This window comes from Passer domesticus, chromosome 2 (genome assembly GCF_036417665.1).
Source record: "Passer domesticus isolate bPasDom1 chromosome 2, bPasDom1.hap1, whole genome shotgun sequence".
NCBI classification, from domain to species: Eukaryota; Metazoa; Chordata; class Aves; order Passeriformes; family Passeridae; genus Passer; species Passer domesticus.
This window is the reverse complement of record NC_087475.1, coordinates 77,011,425-77,035,344: the sequence shown is the minus strand read 5'-3', so window position 1 is coordinate 77,035,344 and position 23,920 is coordinate 77,011,425. Positions and strand designations below refer to the sequence as shown.

General features: G+C 40.3%; 1 protein-coding gene across 3 annotated transcripts in view; it reads left to right on the top strand.

Moving 5' to 3' along the window:
* The window catches only part of CEP126 (centrosomal protein 126), a 53,555-nt gene extending 36,901 nt beyond the window's left edge, over nt 1-16,654 (top strand). Inside the window, exons 11-13 of one of the 3 annotated variants that reach the window (XR_010356443.1) lie at nt 714-952; nt 4,713-4,801; nt 10,050-16,654. Coding sequence is in view for 1 of the 3 variants with exons in the window: in XM_064409437.1 (XP_064265507.1) it covers nt 714 (1 nt within the window). In the remaining 2 variants the exon portion in view is untranslated. Of the gene's footprint in view, nt 1-713; nt 1,962-4,712; nt 4,802-6,003 lie in introns of those variants that run through there. The other 2 variants (XR_010356442.1, XM_064409437.1) reach the window with 2 other exon arrangements.
* The last annotated feature ends 7,266 nt before the right edge of the window (nt 16,655-23,920 follow it).

The following is a 23,920-nucleotide window of genomic DNA, read 5'->3' as shown; positions in this document are numbered from 1 at the left end:
TTCTCTTTTTCTCTGGATCTTCATCTGTCTGTCCTACATTAAAAAAAAAAAAAAAAAAAAGAAACAAAGCTGTTCTGCTCACCAATGCATTTCCTTGGCTTTCAGTGGACAGAATTCTTTCTTGGCTGACAGGTCTCTGACAAAGCTTTTTCCCACTAATTCATCTACATTAATTCATTTTTATTTCATTAATAAGATACAAACACTGGACTCAGGCTGTCCAGACTCTGGAACTGTAAGTTCGCTGGTGGACATTTAAGACCCTTCTTTCACTACAAGTATAGACTTACACACTGAAACAGGTGTCCAGCTATAGATATACATTCAAATCTCAGCCACTGGTTTGGAATTCTTCTTGATGATAAAAATGAACTGTCATACAAGTACCCAGCTACAGAAAAGAAGTACAGATGAATGAGATTTCATCAAACCTTCTGGGAGAAACAATGGGGTTTTGAATTTTTATTTCACCGAGAGAACAACCTGTTTCAGCTCTCCTTGTTTCAGAGCACCCAAATAAAATACTCAGTAATTTCTGTGAAGGACCTTGCACTCTGCAATACCAACCTGTAAATCCAGATGAAGGTATGTAGTTGTTTATAGAATGGAAAACAGATCACATGATACCATCAAATGATGTTTCTTGAATGTTATACATAATCACATTTCTTTTTATATACATGAATATCTCATTATATTCTGTGTTATTACAGAGTATTCAGCAATGCATGAGAATGCCCCTTGTGAGAGCCCTGCAACAGCCTCACAGCAGTACCAGAGTACCTCCAGCTGGCAATCCAATGCAACTGTACAGCAGACACTGACATTATCTGCTACAGGATCTTGTGGCTTTATGTACTTTATTTGCAGTGTGTATACTCTTTGACACTACAAAATTAACAACAAAATTAAGAAGAAAGCAGAAAATCAAATAATGAATGTCAATTGACTGGTAAGCATTTTTAGGATAACTAAGTCTATTTTATTCTGCACTTTATTGTAAAATCAATTTTAAAAAACCCGTCTGAATTGTTATGCCAGTTCTGGATTAAAGGCCTTTTGTTAACCAGCATGATACTTAAATTTGTGAAGTTAGTTAATTGCTAAGAAATGGTGAGTTTTTAAGAACTTCTTTTTCACTTCCTCTGTTGTTTTGATAAAAAGTAGATAAGCATTCATAGAACCATAAAATCACAAAATCATTTCAGCTGGAAGATCATTAACTTCAACCTGACACCACAGTGTTTGTCACTAAACCAAGTACCCAGGTGCCACATCCACATCTTTTTTTTTTTTTTAACAAGCAGAATCAGTCAACAGGTTTAGGCTGTAATTAGCTACAAGGAGCAATAAAAAGAATTTACAAAATCTCTCAATTTATAACTCTGTATTAGATGCCTCATTTTCTGTTCATACCTACACAGTAACAATTGTAAGGTTTGTCTCAGGGGTTAAGCACTCCCCTGCTGACACCAGAACTGATCCCCACAGAGTGTTACTGCTAGTCTTTGAAACAAAGGGTATGGAAGCTTAGGAGAGCCTTATTTCAGGAGTGGACTCAGTGCCATAAGAGTGCACCCACAGGAATATCTCCCCCTATTTAGAGACTGGTATTCTATAAATGGAATGCATCTTCCCAAAAGAAGCTCTTAAATGATCATTTGGCAAAACTATTTTAAAAACTTTGTTGTTCCCCATCGTACCAAGGTCATCATATCATTGTCCTTTAAAAGTGCTGCCATTGCTTAGGAAGGAACCAGCCTGTAAGACAAAGAGAAGAGGAAAACATGTGCCCATTGTAACAATGGACAGTTTCTCAGGGATTAGAGCTACCTGCTGGTGCATTTTGTCAGCCAAGACTAAGGTGAGCTACACATACCAAATAGCAGCTTAAATTTTACAAAGAAGGTTTAGGGAAAGATTGATTTTTTCCCAGAAAATATTTTGAAGAATGGAGTAATAAATAACCTTTCTCCTCTAGCTAGTAATTACTACATCTTTGGAGGAAAAATCTGGCTTAAAAGGGCTGAATGCAGCCTGGAGACTGTTAAGATAAACTGCATTTAAACATCGAAATTGCAGAAACTTGGTTTCTTATGACCACTGTTGCCATCTGTTCTGGCAGTTCTGCCAGAAAAGGGAAACTATAGCTGAAGTGGTGCCTAAAGGATTTTGATGTGTGTCAGTACTTACTTGGTCTTTGGTCTCAAATAAATGTAGAATTTCCAGCAAAAGGCATGAAAGAAACTAACAAGGAGCATTTTGAGTTGGAACTCAAAATTGGTTTGCCCTGAAATACTGAGCCCTTACATCTCTGTTTGTCAGCAGTCCCCTGTGACATTCCAGTATGGTGAGGATTTCATATTTAAATAGCGGGGGAAGGTTTCCCAACAGAGATTAAGAGAGAGGAAAGCAAATAATCCAAATACCAGAGGCCATGGTAGTGGCTAGTCAGCAAGCCAGAGCAGCAGCTTAACCAGGTTTCTACTCCTGGGTGGCAGTTTAGGTGGCAAAAGTAAAGCCCATGAGTCAACTTCCTCAATTACCTGAAGACATTCTTTCAAAAGCAGGTGTCTGCATTTACAGTTCCAGGAAAATAATTTTAAATTGGTTTTTTGATTTAGCGTTACAGGCTTCAACTCAAAGGTTATAACCTTGTTTCTGAGGTCACTTTGCTCTTATGACAATAGTGAAGTATAACTTTCGTTTAGGTGTCTAAACAGGGTGACCCTTGGGCATCAGGAATGTGCACTATGAGAGGGGGCCCAGGGGCAGCAGCTGGATTCTGAGCACTTTTGAAAAGCCAGAGCTGAGCCTCATGAGGGTGTCATTGACAAACAGCCTCCTGAGCACAAACATGGCCAGGAGAAGGCCAGGGTTAGAAGAAATGGTCTGATGTTAAGACAGGCTTTACGCTTCATCAGTGCTTAACAGGGTGTGAAAGCACCCCTACCCTAGCAAGGTCCACCTTTTCTTCCATCACCTGTGTAGCAGACTCCAATGCTGCCAGGAAGAAAATTATCTACCTCTGTGTCTGGGAGGGCACCACAGCAAACGGCCACCATCCACTGCAGCACCTGCAGCTGGGCTTTAGGATGGCAGGAGCCAATGTACCTGAGGCCTGCCATTGGCAGTGGAGGCAGAAGTGACAGGCATGACAGTGCTGTGGGTGTGAGGGACAGGTGCAGCTACAGACATATGGGGACTATGACAAGTCCTCAGCGCTGACAGGGACAGGCAGCGAGACAGGGACTGCCTGGGCTGCAGCTGGAGCTGCCACAGTGGCCTGGGAGTTCTAAACAAGGGTATGATTCTCCTTCTTTTCTGGAACTTTCTTCCAGCCACAATCGTTAGAGTGCAGGGTCCTTGCCTGTGCTCATTGATAAGGTCTTGGCAGTGACAAGAGCTGCAGTGGTAATGGGCGGGAAGAGGGGGACTGGGAGAAGTCAGAGACCCTCCTCCTCCAGCCACTGCTCACGGTCAATTTGCTTCCATGGGGAAAAAAGTATTTTCTTGAGCTAGCAGATTCACAGACTAAAAGAACTGCAGCCCTATGAAAGGGGAAGGCCTTTGCAGAACTACTACTACTAACACCTGTAAATGATCTTTCAAGCATTTTGAACACTCTGTTTTGCAGCCAATACAGGCACAAGAAAACCCTTATGACAGTGTTAGTGAGCAGCCAATGTGTGTGTAAAATTGCAGCAGTGAACACTAGTGCTATACAACCACAGGATGCTAGGAGGGTACATCAAAGCATTTGAGACCAAAGGGCTACCTCAAAATATGCATTTGCCTGTGTTAGGCCAGTATAGAGGACACAAGTCTTTGGTAAAGCCCCTGCTGGGAGAACCTGACTGATAGTGTCAGATTCTGCAGACACAACAGGAATGACAATGACAAGAAGCACAAAAGAAATCAGAAATGGGTGGGCAGAGTGCCATCTAAAACATGGCTGGTGGTGGGTGGGAATGACCAGAATTACTTCTCACCAAATACACTAAAACATATCTGCTCCATCAAGTAGACAAGAGGTGTAGTATCTTTTTTTCATCCTCATCATAATATTCATAATCATCTGGCTCACAATGATTCCTTCTCTAATACCATTGCTTTTGTAAGAGAGAATTCACCCAAAATGAATTTGACCCCCTATAACTAGAGATGACTCCACAATATTTTTGGAATTATATTTCAAATAATAGCTACAAAATTCCTTCAATATTGAATAGAAATCCCAAACCAGCAACAATGGTGGCAGTGATCCATGGTGACCAAAGTAACTGTGGATGACACAAATCTACATATAAAGTTTCTATTATTGTATGTATTAATTTTTTTATTTTTTTGAGACTAAAGCAATTGTTTAACATTTTTATTTAGTCTGTATCCAGTAGTTTGTGCTCTTTCAGAGAAGCAAAAATGAAAAAATAAGGAAAGAAAAATGGAAAGGAGAAAGAAGGGAAGGGAAGGGAAGGGAAGGGAAGGGAAGGGAAGGGAAGGGAAGGGAAGGGAAGGGAAGGGAAGGGAAGGGAAGGGAAGGGAAGGGAAGGGAAGGGAAGGGAAGGGAAGGGAAGGGAAGGGAAGGGAAGGGAAGGGAAGGGAAGGGAAGGGAAGGGAAGGGAAGGGAAGGGAAGGGAAGGGAAGGGAAGGGAAGGGAAGGGAAGGGAAAAGGGAAGGTCAATTTCCTATGTTTTTTATTCCATTTTCAGCAATGTTTTTATTTGATCTTCTTACTTGTGCTGTGAGGAGACTCTAGAAGATGCTGAATCTCTTGAAGGTTGTGCCATCCTGTAGTTAGGTAAAAATGCCAGTAGAATGAACCACTGTCTGTTATTGAATGATCATTGAAGTGTTGTGTCATTAAGCAAACTGAAAAAGTGAAAACACATATTTCCAAAAAAGGAAATACTGCTAAAATAATTCATATTCAGAGTTTTCATCAAAGGAAAAAAACCACTAAAGTTCAAATATTTTTGTTTATATTTAAAAGTTTGACTTTTCACTTCAAAATAAGGTTTTGAGACTAGCTTAATAAGATTATTCAAAAACTATATGAAGTGTTTTGTTTCAGGTTGACTTAAATATTTGGTCATTTCTTGCCCGTGGAAATGATTTCCCTTTCAGATTTTTCAGTTTGGCCATCTAATAAAAAGCAAAACTTACACAATCTATTCAAGAAGTCTGAACTCTGTTCTCAGCTGTAGGCAATGGGTTTGGCATTGGGGAACACGGCCTTCAGAGGTCATTCAGTCAGAGTGCTGGTGTTATTCTCTCTTGGTTATTCACAGTGCAGCTCTGATTTCTGTGTTGTCCAGTCAGCCCATGCCCACAGTCTCCCTTTGGAGAACAGACCTATGTGGGAATATGGGGGATAGGATGATATTTACACAGACCTTTCATGATATTGTTCTTAACAGCAGGCAGAACTAGGGAGACAGAAGACAGAGTGCTGAGGGTGAACCTTTTTCCTTTCCTGTAGGGTGAATCCTACCAAAGACTAGAGGTGACTTGGCGGGCAGGTTGTGCATTTAGGTTAATTGTTTAACAACCTGCATTTGATGGAGCTAATGAGTGAGCTTGAGATTTCCTAGACAGCTTCTAAGCCAGTAAAAAATTAGTAAATCTTTCCCCATTTTCTTGGATTGTTAGAAAGCTGGATGAAAATGTGAAAGCAATTATGTCCTTCAGAGCTCTTCAAATGACTGCACCATCCACACCCTGTGACTAAGTCCTTCTCTCTGTCTGTCTGAGATTGTCAGAGGGGATTGTTCTTTCTTTCTGAAGCAGAATGTGCTGTAAGGTCTCCTGGGATGGCAGAGGCTTCATGCACACAATGCCCCTTTGCAGACAGAACTAAACCTTCCAACTCAATGATCTTATTACACATATGTGTGTTTGTTTTATAGAGGCATACAGATATATAGGGTATGCATAGACAAATTAGTTTTCTTAGTAATGAGCACTACTGCTTCTGACAGTGCTTTTTTCTTTTGTTTTTAGACTCCAGGATGTGGCACACTATAATGCATGCTTCTGTGCTGTTGCTGCAAAAATACCCTGCTGCAAGCAGGGGTATTTGTCTTCTTTCGAGGGGGGGTTGTAGACCAAATATGGCCCAGGCCTGTTTGATAGTTCTCTCGTAAATGAAATGATGACAATCCTCTTATGACTAGGAAACATTCCAGAGCCAGAGTGTAGGGTTACACAATGGTACAGTGTCTTGCCCCTGATTTATAATTTGAGAAGCAGATTGTGTTCAGACAGAATGTGAGTTGAACAATGAGGTTTCTAGTCCTGATCTCATTAACAGAGATTTATACCAAGAGGCTATTGTATCTTGTTCTTTTGCTTTGCCATGCCAGCAAACATTCATAAGGTTATTTAAAAAAGAAAGCTTCTGTCACACAGTTAGGTCAGAAAGTTCTCAGGAAAATAGCTAGTCACATTCAGAGTGGTCTAAATCTGCACTTAGCTAAGGCTTATGTTTCTGGCCTTAATAAGTCTCACAATGATTACTTGAAACATCATGCTCAAGCTTATTATATGTTAAGATTTCTGGAGATGGCATAAAATACCTTTTGATATATTTATTTTTGTTGATGGTTCAGTCACTCTAAAATAACTAATATTTGCAAATCATCCATAATCACCAAAAGAACATTCTTCCAGTGCAGAAGAACCAGCAGAAGGTGAAATAACAATAACATCTTGAGAGCTGCTTTCCCTCCTGCTGCCCCAGAGCCTGTGAGCTGGGAACCTACTCTTTGTCGACAGCCAAGCAGTCCTTGTGCATCCAGAAGAAGATGTACAGCACATTAATTAATACTTAGTAATGCTGCCAGGCAATTTGGCCTGATCACCCATAGAAAGAAAATGGAGGTTCCTTTCCATGCTCACCACTGCCCTGTCTGTATGTGTTCACAATGCAGCTCTGAAGCCTGCAGTCCAATTCTGCTCAGAAAACCTCAGCAGGAGGCTGTCTTGGAGTGTCACAGCAAGACATGAAGCCATGCAGAGCACAGCAAAATCCAGCATGGCTCTTAGGAGATTAAAGGGCACTGTATATCTGCAATACAGGAGGCATCTGGCTTCACAGTGCCACACAGCTGTCATCACCACTTTCTCATACTCATGTGCGACATGGACAGCTTATCATTATCACGGCATGTGACTTCCCAATTTCACCTGCACTGACTACTGTGCAGTTGCTGGTATAAATAAGCACACAGCGCTATTAGCCTGTTAGTCAAGGTCCTGTCAAATATCAAGTGCTGTAGTAATACTCTCGTGAGCTGTGTTCTCCCAGACAGCTGATGCACATGTCAGATGAGAGGCTGCTCAACCCTAAATTTGATGGCCAGTTTCCACATATTAAGCACCAAGAGTAGGTGAGGAGACAGAGCAGCAGAAACATGTCAGGCAAACCTTCAGACAGCAGCCATCTCCACATCACAGAAAACTGCTGTTAAATAGCATCTCCTGTTGCAAAGAACATGGATTGGCCAGACTGTACATAGAGAAACACTCTGCAGTACAGGGACACGGAGGACAGTGGATGTTGTACAGACTGACAGCACACCTTTGGTGTGTTCAGTTTGTGACAATAAGACCCAGTAAAGGCACAACAGCTGAGTCTTTGCATGTTGAATGAACAGCAACAGTCATCCTTAAATCCTCTGGTGGAACCTTCTGTTTGGTCTCCTCTGCCTGAACTCCCAGTAGAGTTTAAATGAAATTGTACAACATCCTCTCATCAACTCCTGGCCTCAGTGTTATAGAAGAGTTGCACAGAATTTTTCACCTTAATTTTTCCAATACATCTTGAAACGTATTCAGGTGATCTTTGCTTCTTATCCTGTATCTTTGCTCTCTGGTAAGCCTGGGGAAATAGGAACATGTTGCTCACTTTTTCTGTGCCTTTCAATGTTTTGCATGTTTTTCCAGAAGAGTTCAGACTGCACTGCAATAGCAGCTTGTCTATCTTGCTAATGACTTGTCACTGAATGCCAGACAAGCCAAATTTTAAATAATTAGGATAGGAATGAATGACATTTTCTAGGCAATATGTAAATTATAAGCTTTAACTAACTTTGGCAGTCTTCTGCTTAATCCATACCTTTTTTCCTTTGGCTGAATGCTTGGTGTTAAGTGATAGAAAAAGGTAAACTTTTCCTTTTTTTTTTCCTCCAAATGTTTTAACTATTCTTTATCTCCCACAAAAGCTACACTTCCCATAAATCTTACTTTCTAGAAAGAAAGTTCTCCTTTGCAAGTTTCCTATCCAATTGATTTCTAGCATTTATGCTTACTTTATTATGAAGAGCTGGAGAGACAATCCCAACAGTTTGTTTTATTCCAGTAATTAAGGCCAAAAGAAAATTATCTGACAGGGCAGTGCTTAAAGCAATGAATCCTATGTTAAATTTTCACTACATAAAAAAGTTTTCAATTGCCTTCTGTGTTTACCTTCTTAGTCTCATTGCCATTCACACCCAATGCAGTGCTTACAACAGGGTCACCCAGCCTCCCCTCTGAAAATTGCCCTTTCCATGTTTCTGGGGGCCTAGCACCAGAGTAAGAAAAGCAAGGCTGAGGTCAAGCAGGAGAGCTCTAGAAGAAAGCTTCTGTCCTCAGCTTTGGAAACAAGCTCCACAGTGAGTCTTCTTAAATCACATTTTGTATTCACACACTCAGTCAATATGAAAAGACACACGTTATTAGATACTTTTGAAAAAAGGTAAACTTGACAGAAAAGATTCTATTGGTAAGAGCAAACCATTATGGCAAACTCACTCTCTGAGGATTAGCCCCCTATATAATAGGCTACCAGGACCAGCTCCTCCACCCCTTACTTTGCTCTGAAATGTGTGTTCCACATTAGCTACATTTGTTACGCGTACTCCATGGGTACCTCACTTTTCAGAGCACTCAGGTACAAATATATTTGGAGTCTCAAATGCCTTGTACCAATGACTGATGCCCAGGTAGTCTGTTAGCTCAAGGTAGTAGGGTAGTAGCATTTCTGTTCATGGGTGAGACCTAAACTTTGGATATGGATTAGGTACTGGACCTGTGTCCTTACCTTATGTATCCTCTTAAGGTACATGCATGTAATGCTGAATCTTCCAGAGGCTAAGACCCTTTGGAGAATGAAATCATTAGCTCTGGCTTCTAGTCACTCTAAGATAGATAGACCAAAAGTCATAGCAGTTCTGCTGCCTCATTATCTCAATGAGGAGAGAGAAGAGGAATATAAAATACTTCTCCAACCCCATTGAGGTTACGTTCTACTATAAATGAATATCTTGAATATCTGTGTCCTGAATCTGTCTCCTGCTTCTGCAAGGGTCCAACCACATGGTCCACTCTTGGTGTCATTGATCCCCCATTAGGTCCCTTGCTCACAAGCTCTGATAACTCATGTTAAAATCACAGGGTCATTTACGTTAAAAAAAAAACCCGTTAAAATTCTTGAGTGAAACCACTGAGCCACTTAAGGTGTCACAGATCTGATCTGTCCATCCTCCCCTTCTCTGGAGATTTGCATCCCCATGGCTCAGCTGTACTTCACAGCCCCAAAATATGTTAATGAACAGCCAGGGCTGGGACCTGAGACACACCTCAGGGCTCTGACTCATGAGCCTTGTCATGGACAGCACTGGAAGTAAAACAAGTGTTTTCCAGGCTATCCTCAAGGGCTATTACATAGGGGACATTCAAAGAAGAAATAATTGGTTAGAAAATACATACTTGCAAAAGACAGACCCTCTGTATGCTCTCAGTACTCACCCACCTTTCCTGTTTTCAGGGATCTGGTAGATGTTTTATGCTCTTCTGGCCATGAGCACATGATAGGAAAGGAGAGGAAACGGCACTATAACAATAAACACTACACAGGGACCATTTCCAGCAAGGAAACTGCTCCTGGCACTGCATGTCAGACAGTGGCTACACAGATACATAAATGCTGGCTACACAGATTAATACCTCCAGGTTTTATGATTGCAGCTAAAATACTAAATATTCCTGCTTTCTTCTCAATTTAGGCCTATTTTTTTTTCTCCATTTGTGTCATTAAATCCACTGCTATATCAATACCAAAGGAAAATGGTTGCAGGGTCAGAAGCTTCTGGATCCAAGCTTTGGCAGGCTGCAAAGGAGAAGAGGAAAGGGAAAGGAGTTTCAAACTCAGCTAACTGTGGCATTACCATCCCCAGGAGACCCTGCAGCAAGGTGCAAAGCTTGCCAAAAGCCATTTGGGTACACAGAGTAATTTGAACAGCAAGATCTCCTGAACTGTCTCCAGCACAGCTGTGGTCTAAATGTATTATTTTATTGACCATATAGGTGCAATGCAACTGTCCTTTGTGCATATGAGTTGGAGAGAGCATATTGGTCCTCATTTTGTTTTACTTTCTATCAGAACTTGTAGTAGACTCAGTCTCATCTCTTCTTTCACCTAAGAATGCTGTGGGCTACATGTCATTTGAGAGATTCTGTACAAATATCAGAGAATCAAAGAATCATGGAATAGTTTGGATTGGAAGAAGCCTTAAGGACAACCTAGCTTCAAACCTCCTGCCATGGGCAGGAAACCTTCCACTAGACCAGATTACTCAGAGTCCCATCCCAAATGGCATTTGACACTTCCAGGGATGGGGAGTTCACAACCGCTCTGGACAGCCTGTGCAAGTGCCTCGCCACCATCACAGTAGACAATGTTTCCTGATGTTTAACCTAAACATTGCACTCTTCAGCTTAAGGCCATTTCTTTTTTTCCTATGACTGCCTATGGTTGCATAGCCTTGTGAAAAGCTCCTCTCTGGACAGCTTGTAAGTCTCCATAGTTTGCATTGTAGCAACCCAAATGGTGAAAACATCATCAGGATAAACTTTGCCTGAATATCATACAGAAAATTGTGCTGAAATTGTTTTGGGAGTGGCTCATTTCCATTCCTCATGCAATATAAAAAATGTTGAGACCAGTTCTAAATTTTTCTGAATCTGCCATTAATGGCAGAACAGAGACCCCACACAAAAGAAAAACATCCTTTCAACACAACACCAACACAGCATGAAGAAAGTCAGTACCATCTTCCTGCAGAACACCTAACAGTTCTGTTTTCTCAGGTCCTGTCATCTGGGCTCAGTTTTTCCAAGAGAAGTAAATACTAGAATTCTGTCATCTATCTTTTCAAGTGGCCTTTGTTGGCTAGTAGGATTTGCACAAACAGGCATCTCCACCAAAACATATTTCAAGTTTCCTATTGGTCATACCAAAGGTTGGTAAATTAAATTATATGCAAGACAAAATCTCTTGATTTAAAGTTTCAATGAAGGAGGTTATCAGGAGACCCTACATCCAGTTTGTGTAAGTATGATTATATTCTAAAACAGTCAGATAAAATAGGTCAGACCCCATTTGGGGAGTCAGATGTCCCTACTAATTCGGCATGCTGATAGCTCAGAATCTGTTACTCACGGGTTTTTTAAACATTGGGGGATGTATACCACATGGAAGGGTGCATTATGAAAGCTACTTTTCAATATACTTATATTATTATATCAAGATATGTAGTAAGTATTATAGTGTATATATACTAAATTGTATATAACTATTATTATATGTTGCTAAAAATATCATTGCACACTTATATGGGGTCTTCTGCAAAATGGGAAGCCAAGGAAAAACTTGAGTTTTGTGGCTTGCTGCATGAAGCTAGGAATATGGAAGACATGGGAGGAGACTACTTTTCTTTTGAATGTAGAAGCAAGATGATTCTGAAAAGTGGGTCTATTGTCTGCAAAATACTTTAATTTGGATTTTGTGGAATTGATAAAAGTCCAAATTCAAAACAAATATGTTGCGATTAAATCCGTATCAGAAGTGCTTATTTTGTTCTATTTTTCTTCTTAATTTTGAAAGGAGAGAAGGTGAAATAAAGTATTCAATATACTGAGATGAATAATTATTCATACAACATTATAATAGTCCAAGTTAGGGACAGGGTCCAAAGTTCCCACTCATTTTAATGGAAATTATGTGTCCACATTTTTTGGAAATATTTTTAAATCTCAGGTATGATTTATTAACCAAGCACAAAAGCATTTAAATGGCACCCAAAAAGATCAATAAATGCACAGAGCATATTGCAGCAAATTGAGGTGAATCCAATAATCCAAAGACAATGCTTAGTTCAGTTTCTGAATACCAAAGTATAAATCATTTATAGAAATTTTGCAGAAAACACTTTAAAAGACAATATAACTCTCAAAATCATAGAGATTTTCTCAGTCAAAGTTCTTGTTCAGTGATACATAGCTGTCAGCTACGTTACCCTTCTCCTGAGAGCTGACAACAAACACACAGCTTTGTGGCAGCCCTGAACAGTCCTATCAGTTTAGCTTGGCCCTGCATACAACATCTGGCCCATAATTAATACAGCATTTTAAATCCTTCTGGTACTATAAATTGCAAGATATATTAAACCAAATGAATCTAAAAGTTACTGGGGTGGGTTTTTCTTGTTTCTATTGGAGAAGAAAAAATCTGAAGGGTTAGAGAAGACGAAGTTATTAACATATTTTAAAAAGCCAGAGTACTAAATTTGACATCTCTGCCAATTCCTCAGATCTCTTTTGTCCTCAATAAGACAGTGCTCACACATTAGCCTGTGGAGTATCAGATGGCCCTTTTGTGCTTATTCATTTCCTATAAAGAACGCGACTCCTGTGGCCGCTCATGTTTCCTTTGGCAGCTGAGAAGCCGGAGATTTGCCACGCTGTAAATCTGCAGCTGTAGCAGAGCCCAGGTCCCACCAGGTTCATGGCCACTGTGTTTGCTGTGTGCTGAGGAGGGGCCCCAAGCTGACCCCTTCCCCAGGCCACCACGTGTCACCTACACCCCACTGAGATCTGCGCTCCTACCCTTCACTGCCTTACCACCATGGGGAGAACTGTACATGAGCAAAAATTATGCCTTGAGGGATTACTTGTGCTGTGTATGGATTTATTCAGAAAGGGTGAAGAAAATGTAACAAATAATTGTACGGCACCATTGTAGACTGAGGAATGAGAAGCTATGTACATCTCCTGTAAATGTGAAGAAATTATGTATGAGAATATTGCCAAATGCATCCTTTATAACAACTGGAGAGAAACAGACAATTTTAAGGTATGATCCACCTGTTCCTATAGATCTGAAATAGGTCAGATGAATCAGTCCCTAAAAATATTTATTTGTTTCTATTGACTTGAAAGAGAGGTTACAGATGAGCTCAGCCATGAGCACTGTGTAGAAGTTAGGTGACACGCATGCCATTGGAGGCAGACTCAGAAGTGGTCTACTGACTTCTTGACCTTCCCTCTTGGCATATTGCTTTAAAAAAACTAGATCTCAAGCTGAGATGACCAAATTTGGCTAAAAAAGGATATATAACATGCAAATATGATGATCACCAATGCATATGCACCTGTGGCATATCTTGGTCCAAACTGAACACCTTCCTGTAGACAAAACTTTGTTCACTTGTAGCCAATTCTCCTTCATCCAAGTAACTTAAGTGTTGGAATTCGAGAAGTAAATGAGAAATTGTGTTGCCAAACCTAAAACGAGAAAATTTGAGATATCTGCATCCTAATTTCTGATGTGTCCAGCGCAGTGGGACACTGGGTGTTCAGAAGCTAAGCTGGCTCTGCATGGTTCAGTTTGGCTGTATTTGTCAGTAAACAAAACGGATCAGAGACAATTCTCTGGCCCCAAAAACAAGTGACACACTACATCTTGCAACCACACAGCTAAATTCTTTCACCTAGAGCAGGTAGCTTTATTAATGTAGCAGTGGGGAAGAGTCCCAGGGCTGTGCCACCAGTTAAAGTGTACAGACCATCAATAGGTCACTGCCTAAACACATTCCCTCTAATCCCACTTGTTTCCTATAGAGGAAAGCTATAGAGGTGGTTTTAGAGTCTCATAAAATACACAGGTTCAGACATTCTGCACAGTGAATGTGGATTACAGTTTCCATCAGCCAGATGATACATCTGTGTGCCTAGGACATGGTTTAACCTCCACAAAGATAATCTGGCCATCAATAAGGGACAACTGGCTGTATTTTCAATATCATATCACCTTGTAAGCATATCAAGGGAAATCAATATATTGCAGTAGCATGTTCAATATTTACTGTTAGTGGAGTTTTAATATTACACTTTCCTAGTCTCTAGACTCAAGCTTTCAAGGCAGAGTTTTCAATATTAACTAAATAATTTTTCCAATTGAACTCTAACCAACTCCACTACAAAAGTCTTAGTTATTCTAGATGAAAGATTTAACACAAAGGAAAAATGTTCTTTCAAATTTAGTAAACACAAAGTACATCTACACTATCTTGTTGGTATCTGCTGGATTTTTGTGCCTGTTATCTCCTGATTGTTCATGCTACTTGAGTGTTAGTTCACCCCCAAACTTAAATCTGGAGAAAGGTTAGTTGTTTATGGGCTGGTAAGAACTAGGCAGAGAGGAGGAGATAGTGTGTGCCAGGGTCCCACCCCCACACTGTAGGAAGATACAGTGTGAGTGTGACTCATGTTGGGTTTGGCTTCTCCCAGACTAACCAGTATTTCAGATGGCCTCACATCCTAAGCCACCCTTGGTGTTACACAACAAAAGGACATATCTGGCAGCCTGCAAAGCAGCTTCCCAATAGCAGCCCAGGGCAACATCTTAAAAGGACCACAGCAAATCAATGTCTCCATTGTTGGGAAGATTTCTTAGCAGCATTTAAATATTACACTGAGTGTCATAGCACAATCTGGTTTCATACAAACAGGACTAGTGCTAGTTTTATTTCACAGATCTATCTGTATGTCCATGTATATGCAGATTAATTTTGTGTCCCAGCTGTGTGTGTATGTACATACATGCAGGAGGGGTAACCAACCCTTGGGTTCAGGCAGGCACAGCTGCCTAGGCTATACCAACGTACATGTGATCCTTGTAAACCCAGCTTTCAATGGAATTCTTTGTGATTCCTGACTGCTGTGAGGATGATCTTGAGAAGCAGGTCCCTGCTTTGCTTCTCCAGATATTAATATCCCTGAAAGTCTCCAGGAGGAGCTTTCTTTCTAGGCTGTGACATCTACTCCTATAGACTCACTGGAACAGGCTTCCCAGGAAAGTGGTCACAGCACCAAGCCTGACAGAGTTTAAGAAGCATTTGGACAATGCTCTCAGGAACATGGTGTGATTCCTGGGAATGGTCCTGTGCAGGATAAGGAGTTGGTCAGATGGACGCATTATCATTGGTGCTCCAGTCACTTGCTTAGAAGTTTTCACAGCAACTGGATATTTTTTCTGTAGGGAATATCTATACTGCCAAACCAAAGGGGACCAGGTAATGAGCTCAGGCATTCACACTTACTGTTACATGGCTTAATTCTTACTGCTCTCCTTGACTCTGTTTTGGAGCCCTTCAGCTGTCACTGAGAGAAGCCAGTTTACAGGGAGCTGACCCTGTGGAGTGTGGACACGAGCCAGTCAGGGCTATTCAGCTTCAAGGCTTGAATCAACTCAGCAGAATAAACACAGCCAAACAGTCTGTATGTTCAATGAGATGAAAAGGAGCAAACAATTCTGATTCCATTTAATGCCAATTTACGGCTCTTAACATTGCCTTTCCCACAAATCAAGCAGTTGTATTGTCTAGCTGAGGGCTTTTGTCCAATGACAGGATGAGAGTCTGAGAAATCTGTCTGTTCTGATAATGTTGCAGAGAGTGTTCACATTTACTATCAAGGCTTCACTAGGACATAGTCAACATGTTGATTTTGCTAAAATAAATGTCTGGAATAAAGGAAGACACTAAAAATAAACATGATCCTAGGAAGGGCATTCACTTTATTTTTGCCCAGAGAGGAAGAGGTGTAGCTTGCCAGCCTTTTTAGTTGGTTGCTAACCAAATAATGAACAGGAATAAGCTAATTCTGACTATGTTTTCAATTACCTTAGGGAACTTGATGCCAATGAGTTTGAAGTTTTTTCTCTTAACATCTGAATACTTCTATGCAAGGACCACTTTACATATATATGATGACCTTCAGTGCTCCAATGTAATCAAATTTCTTCTACAGCTTCATAGAATAGTTTGGGTTGCACATGACCTTTAAAGGTTGTTGTGCTGGTTTTGGCTGAGATAGAGTTATTTTTTTCATAATGGCTTGAATGGGGCTGTGCTTTGGATTTATGCTGAAAAGTTTGTTGATAATATAGAGACGTTTTCATCATAGCTGAGAAGGGCTTATGGAGTCCAGGCCTTTTCTGCTCCCCACCCCATTCCACCAGTGAGGAAGCTCAGGGTGCACAAGAGGTTGAGAGGACACAATCAGAACAGCTGACTTAACTGCCCCAAGGGACATTTCAGACCAAAGGCATCATGCTCAGTATGTAAAATGGGGGGAAGAAAAAAGAAGGGGTGGAATGTCAGAGTGAGGTTGTTTGTATTCCCAACTAACTGTTATACACAATGGGGCACTGCTTTTCTGGAGATGACTGAACACCTGTCTGTCTTTGGCAAATGGTGAATTAATTCCTTGTTTTGCTTTGCTTGTATATGTGGCTTTTGTTTTTCATATTAAACTGCCTTTGTCTCAACTGATGAGTTTTCTCATTTGCATTTCTCTGATTCTCTCCCCATCCCACTAGGATGGGAGGAGTGAGTGGCTGTGTGGTTTTGAGATTGGTTTTGTGACCATTTTCTGGACCCACTCCAACAGGTCCACACCTTTCCTGTGCTGAGGATTACTAAGCTGGATGCAGCACTGCAGGTGGAGTTTCACAAGAGCAGAGCAGAGGGGCAGAATCACCTCCCTCACCCTGCTGGCCACACTGCTTTGGATGCAGCCCAGGATATGATTGGCTTTTTTGGCTGCAAATGCACATTGCTGGGTCATTGCATGTGGCCTTGTTAATCTTTGTGAGGTTCATATGGGCCCACTTCTTGTGCTTGTTAGAGTCCCTCTGGACAGAGTTAGGCATGCAGCAATGCCACTCAGTTTGGTATCATCTGCAAACTTGCTGGGGGTGTACTTGATCCTGCTATGCTACTATACCCCAGCAGGACAAGAGCCTGTGTGATACCTCCTGTAGTTGGAGCAAGAAGGCTTCACCAATGGGCTTCCCTTGATGAGGAGAGCTGTAGGAGAGGCCAGCCATGAGGTTCCCTCTGTTGTCTCAATATCTTGATTTTTACCCATAAGCTTTCAATCTGTTCATGGTTATTCTTCAGAGAGATCTCTTCGTGCTCTATCACACACTCCCCTCTTGGTGTAGCGGGCAATCTCTTTGATCCTCCTTCCTTGCCTGTCTGTCCTAGGCAGCCTGCAGCCATCAACAGTCACACTCCAGTCATGGGATTTGACCCACCAAGTTTCAGTAATGTCAACAGTAATGTCATCTTAGAGCCTGATGATTTGCTAGAATAGTTCTCACGATATTTGACATCGGAGATCTAATTGTCTGATGACAAATAAAAAGATATATCAGTATGAAAAGTTGCTTCCTGAGATCACTTGTTTATTCTTTGAACACTTGGATATTTTCTTAATAACTTTCAATGTGTTCTACATCTAACTTTAGAAAGTATGTTATGTAAAATTTTGTATTAAGATTGCACCTAAGTATCCACAAAATGTATCATTTTGCATTTTGAGATGTTAATGTATGAAGTTCTCTTACAAGCCTTTCAGAAAAATAATTGCATTTCTTTGTACTTATGAAATAAGGAAATGCTTACAAGCTCTCTAGAAAATTAAGTAGCACTTTCTGAAATGTATGGAGATCTCTAAATAGAATTGTGAAGTGTCAGATTGTGTGCTATTCTGAGAGCATTTAATAGATTAAGCTCTGAAGGAAGTTATGGGTTTATTAAGTGTATGTTAACCTTTCCCTACTTGCTGTGTCTTGGATACAGCCTGAAAACCCTTTACACCTCTCCTCCAGATTACAAACTCTTTTATTGTATGCACATGTCTGGCACAATTAGTCTACATTTTGGCAAGGACCTCTTGGTCTATTGTTATATAAATAATTTCTTTAAATGTTAGTTCTCTAAATGTTCTCTAAATGTCCCTTATGCATTTTTTTTCCTAAGAGGGTCTTAATACCCAAACATTTACCACTCTAGTCTAAATATTCCTCAGCTGAACTACAACATGAATAGGAAAAGAATTGCAGCTTTAGAGAAAATGGCAATGATCCCATTGTTCCTGCTGTGCGCCAGATTGTGCACTGTAAATCATGCATCCCTCAGAAGAAAAACCTCACATCCTTCTGCCAGGACTTCTGATTATAAAGTTTGTAAGTTAAAAACTTTAGAATTGCTTCTTAGCTTGAGCTCTAGCAAGGGGAATTTTAATTTAGACATTGAAATACAGAAAGTATTAAAATCAAGAGAAAAATAATGCCATTTCTCTTTCAAACTCATTGCTAAGGAGTAAAAGCAGGCTATTCGTTCTTCATCACATCATTTGAACAGAAAGGACAATTCAGTGTCTTTTGCAGGGGATGGAATGGATTGCTTTCCTCAGTATCATAGTTTGTGGCTCAGTTTGGCTTCTTGCTATTCCAAGTAGAAGGTACGTCTTCTTGGAAACATTTTAAGAAAGCACTTACATATTATTTTATTCAAATGAAACAGTGCAGCTCAAAACACAAGTGAGACTCTTCCCTGGCTCATATCTTAGAATGAGTTTGTCATTTCCTCATCGGGACAGTATTGTTTTAGTAACAGACATACACACTCATTTGGACAGCTAAGAGGATGCTCTTCTCATTCATACTGATCCTTTCAGAATGGAAGGGAAGCCAAGATTGATGCTGCTGTCATAACTACACAGCATGATTTTTAAGACTCAAGGACTGAAAGGAGATGCAAACACCTTGTGGGGAAGACAATATAAGGAAGATTCTAGAAGAATCTTCTGTGCTTGCAAGAATACTATACTGCTCTAGTTGCTGTGGATAGGCAGCAGCCTTGTTATTCAATTTGCAGGTGCAAATTTATTCTCACCAGATAAATTACAGAAGCAAACTAGTGTACGTATCCTTTTATCTTCTAGTATCTGTAGACAAAGTGATGAGATGTCTGATTTGGTTTCCTACTGGAGGACATACACAAGATTTAGGCCACACACTTCATGCCCATAAACAAGAGCTCCACCTCTTCTTTCAGTCTTGAACCTTCATCTGGGGAGAGGAATTGCCTCCTTCAGTGTGGATTCCGAAGCACAATGCTGTCAGAAGATTACTATTTAACACTATAAAGCAACCACACAGAAGTTTAGAATAGAAAGCAGGGAAGAAAAACACCAGCTGATCCAGGAGGAGGAGTTTGCAAAGATAACGTAGCAATCTCATTCACTGATATGTTATTTTACTCTGTTGTGTAACTGTAAGTTTTGGAGAAGCAGACTTGCATTATATAATCTCAATTTATAGGAATCAAAACCAAAACTCTGAATTCTCACTAAAAACCCTCCTAGTTTCCTGCTTGGTAGAATAATAAGGACCTGGGTCTTCCCTGTTCTGTGAATTCAAGATAGCTCTATTGTGCAAATAGATCTGGATTCCTAAACTCTATATTGTTGTCCTCAGAGCCTAAATTTTCTAACATTAATGAGAACTTCAGTCTTGCACTGAGGGAGAAGCCTGGACACTTGGTGACCTCTATCATAATCTGTGGAACACAAGTTTTAGATTTTCAGCTCTGCCCTGGGAGACTACGTTGGGTTTTCCTGTCTTCTGGAAACCCTGCAGTCTTTTGCAACACTGAAGAAAAGTCGCAGAGCCACCAATAGATTTGAATTAACCACAGAATTCCTGGAACTTAACCAAAAAGTCTACCTGTTTCCTGTTTCTTCCACAGAAAATGTAGAAATGTCAAGTTTTCATTTAAACTAAGTGACATTTCTGTTTTGACAATGCCATTTTCCTAAATTGACCCTATGTTTGACTTCAGGCTGTGCTGTCTTAGTACTCCTAAAATAGATATCCTTGAAAGTCTACCCTCACTCTTCAATTAGTCCTGATTGCTACAGCCTGTCTCTTAGGTTAAGTAGAATAACAAGAACCTTTTGCTTCAGACATTTACATGAGTGCATTCTGTTCCCCTGTACTTATTATGCTTACGTCCCTAGACATGTTTGTCTGTCCTAGAGTTGAATTTGTAGAGGTGAGCTAGGACAGTCATAGCACCTGATGCTTAGCAAGGAACCCATTATTGCCAGGTCTCTGGAAGAATCTTTATCTCATATTGAACAAAACTGAGTCAAATTGCATGAAATCTCTCTGTCTTTTCCATTGCAGGAGGTTCTGGCATCACCTTGAGAAAAAAATGTCTTGGCTGATAGTCTATTGGCTGCTGTAGAAATCATAATTGTGAAGGGAAACAACAAGATAATTGGCTGGAAAATTTAAAAGGGAGAAAACTTTCCCCCAAAAAAACTTTTCTTGGTATTTTCTTTATTTTTATGGACAAGTCTAAAACAATCTTAAACTTGACTTCAGAGAATATCTGTCCTAGACCTACCAGGTTTCAAAGTGTAGCCTTTCCTCTTTGATGTGACTTCCCAAGCTCAATTCAGTAAGCATTCCCTGAGATGTCCTAGTAGAGAGAATCCTGCATAAAACAAGAGAGACAGTGGCTGTGTCACCCTTCTCCTTTAATCTGTGTGGGTTTTACCCATAGAGGAAATGTGCATTCCCTTTTATAACCCCCATATCAGAGGGCAGTATAGGACAGGTGTCCATCCTGTTGAAAGTGTCTGTTTGGGTAAAAGTGCCATACTTGTTGAGCTGAAGAGCATAAAAATGCTCTGCTACAGAATTAGCAGCCAGTTTTTAATTGAAATCAGGAACGCTTCAATTCAAGGGCACGCCTCAATTCTCATCGTTCATATGGAAGTTGTCCTTTTGTCAGATATTGTTTCCTGGTGGATAGTTTAGGTTTCTTTCTGCTTAGAGTGGGACTTTCCAAAGTGGCAGCTCAGACATACAACTAAGAATCTGGATCTTGGTCACCTCAGCCCAACAGCATTACCTTCTCTGCCCTTTGTGGTCTAGTGTTAAATCACTTGCTTAGATTGCAGTAGAAGCTTGTGGTCACATTGGGAACTGACTTCAGTTCTGCAAAGTCCAAAAGAAGCAAATTCACAGTAGAGTCCACCTTTTCCTCACCTGTCTAGGAAGAATAGGATAGACTAGATTTCCCTATATGATTGAAAACAATAGCAAGAAAAAATCTGCATAGGATTTTTAGACCAGTTTAATGGTTTAAAATAAGTTCACAAGCAAAGAAGGAATTTTATAAAGGTCAAAGAACAAATACCGCAGTTCAGCAAAAACCTCATAAATTTAGTACACAAATCCAAAACCAGAGCAGTTTCTCCACCCTTCCAGACTGGATCAGGGTTTAGATTGCCAGTCTCTTAGATGGCCTAGGTTAAGATCCATGATTATGCAATGAAGGATGCTTGTCAGACAGAATGGAAGATTACATTTTGGTACCTTATTTTACAAGGCTTCATAAGCTTTGTTTAAACAGTATAAACAGCAGACAAAGAAAAAAAATTGATTTTGCAATAAAAGCTATTTTTACAAAAGCAAAAGTCACATGATCTCTTACCCAGCTTCTAGGAGAGCAACAGAACTTGCTTTGCCTGTCAGCTCTGAAAAAAGACTGAATTTAATGCCAAAAACAGAGGTCTTGATAGGCAACAGTGCTAAATTCTAAATCTTACATATTAATAGCTTCCCTCCTTGCCTTAGCTTCAGTCCCTGGATGAGAAAAAGCCACACACAGTAAGGCTTAACCCTTCATAGCTCCTGACTTTTACAGTCCACAGCTGTGGACACCCTGCTTTTTCACTTGGCAAAGTTTTCAAAGTGAAAAGTATTGATGGGTAGTTCATATACACGACACAGAGCTCATATACATGTAGGAGGGAAATCAAGGTCTCTATGGGTCCTAAATATCCTAACTTCAAACTATTTGTGTCAAACTACATTTAGATTTGTCATGATCATCCCTCTCAATGTAAAATCAATATTGCAGGCAAACTTTTTCTTGTACATTGCTAATTTTAATACATGTACCTCCAAAGTCACCTCAACAATATGATTGGTAAATATATCCTGATGGATAATTACACACAGTTTCCTTCTGAAATGGAGCTTTCCTTTTCCCTCCTTGAAACCTTTAATAAACTCCTCAAATGCAGTATTACACCCTTTAAAACCCTCAGTTACTGACTGAATTTTGTATTTGATACCCCAAAAATGGAAACCCTGTGAAGTCCCATTCAGTAAGAAGAAGAGCCAAGAAATATCAAGGTGAATAATTAACAGAATAAGCATACAAGGAGAATACATTAGTGAACTGCTTAGAACCCATCTGTACTTCAGCAGTCTGATATAAAATGTGCAAAAAGAATATGTTTAAATATAAGACTAATACTGTGTCCCCTATTCAGAGAAGAAAAAGTAAGGAAAAGATAGTAGTGGTATTTCTGCCCTCTCATTGTAAGGAAAATCAACAACTCCCTGGCTTTGGTACACAAGGTGAAGGTCATGTGAGTGAGACCTGAAAGCCACAACATAGAGCGGAGCAGAGGATGCAAAGAACCCTGAGGGTCAGCATGGGTAAAACAAACAAAGTAACCCAAGGCTGGGTACAATGTGAGCAAGGGAGGGAAGGAGAAAGAAGGGATCCTGTAGATTGCTGTAATTTATTCTTGGAGGAGAGGGGCTAAACTGGGATGTACAAAATACTGGTGGGAAGGCAGTAGTCTTAGGTGCCTTATTGAAAGTATAGGTGGAGAGTAAGGTGTACAGAGCCCAGAGGGATAGTAAGTAATTTTGCAATAGAAGAGATAGTGTGCTTTCAATTTTGTTGTTCAGTTATGGAGCTTAGGATGTTTTAAGCTCTCCTTATGGAGATTTATTCATCTCATCAGCTGAATAAATCTGTTCAGTCTAAGCACAGTACTGACTTGGAACTCAGTTCCAGTGCCTGCACACAGTCACCTAGTTCCATCTGAGAAAAAGAAGGGTATGGCCTTTCTGGAACTGGCAGATACACCACTACTTAAGAGTAGACTCAGCCTCTAGCTGCCATTCCAGAAAACCAGAAAAGAGGTATCTGGGGCAATCTGAAAACTACCTTGGGCATCTGAAATGCCTCTCTCTGCAATTAAATTGAGATCTTGATCTCCCTTGATGATAATGGAAGCTTATCTGACCTGTAAAGACCTACAAGTAGACACCTAAAATTATGTCTCTGAACCTGAAACATATCCCCAGGTGTCAGCTCTCACCTCTAAGTCTACTACCATTTAAAATTCCCAGCTGGCCTCCAGCCACTAGTCTGGAGAAGTACAGGCCTCCTCTAGGTGTTGTGTCATTTCTGACAGCCCCATTAAGATGTTCCAGCCTCCTTGAGTGGCAGACAAAAAACTCAAGCAACTGAATCAAGCTTCCAGCACTCAGACCTTCAGTCACTCCTACAAACATCCAGATAAAAACAGCACATCTGGTAGCCTGGTTCTGCTATGCTTAGGCACATACAGGGAGATAAACTGTTATGCTTTAAAGGAATTTGTAACAGAACACTTGAAGTACGGCTACACAAATAATAAGGAAAAAAACAGCCAGAATAAGTTAAAAACATTTTAAAACAGGATTTCTGAAGAATTTGCAGGCCTAAATTCAAGTAATAAAGAGTCTTTTGAAACTCAAACAGGTCCCAGAGTTGTCCCCTCCTTCATAAAGTCCTTAACCAAGAAATTATAGATACAAATTCATGTTTATGTTCTCCAACTACTACAGTAAAAAATTATTTTCTACACAGTGAAACAGTTTCTG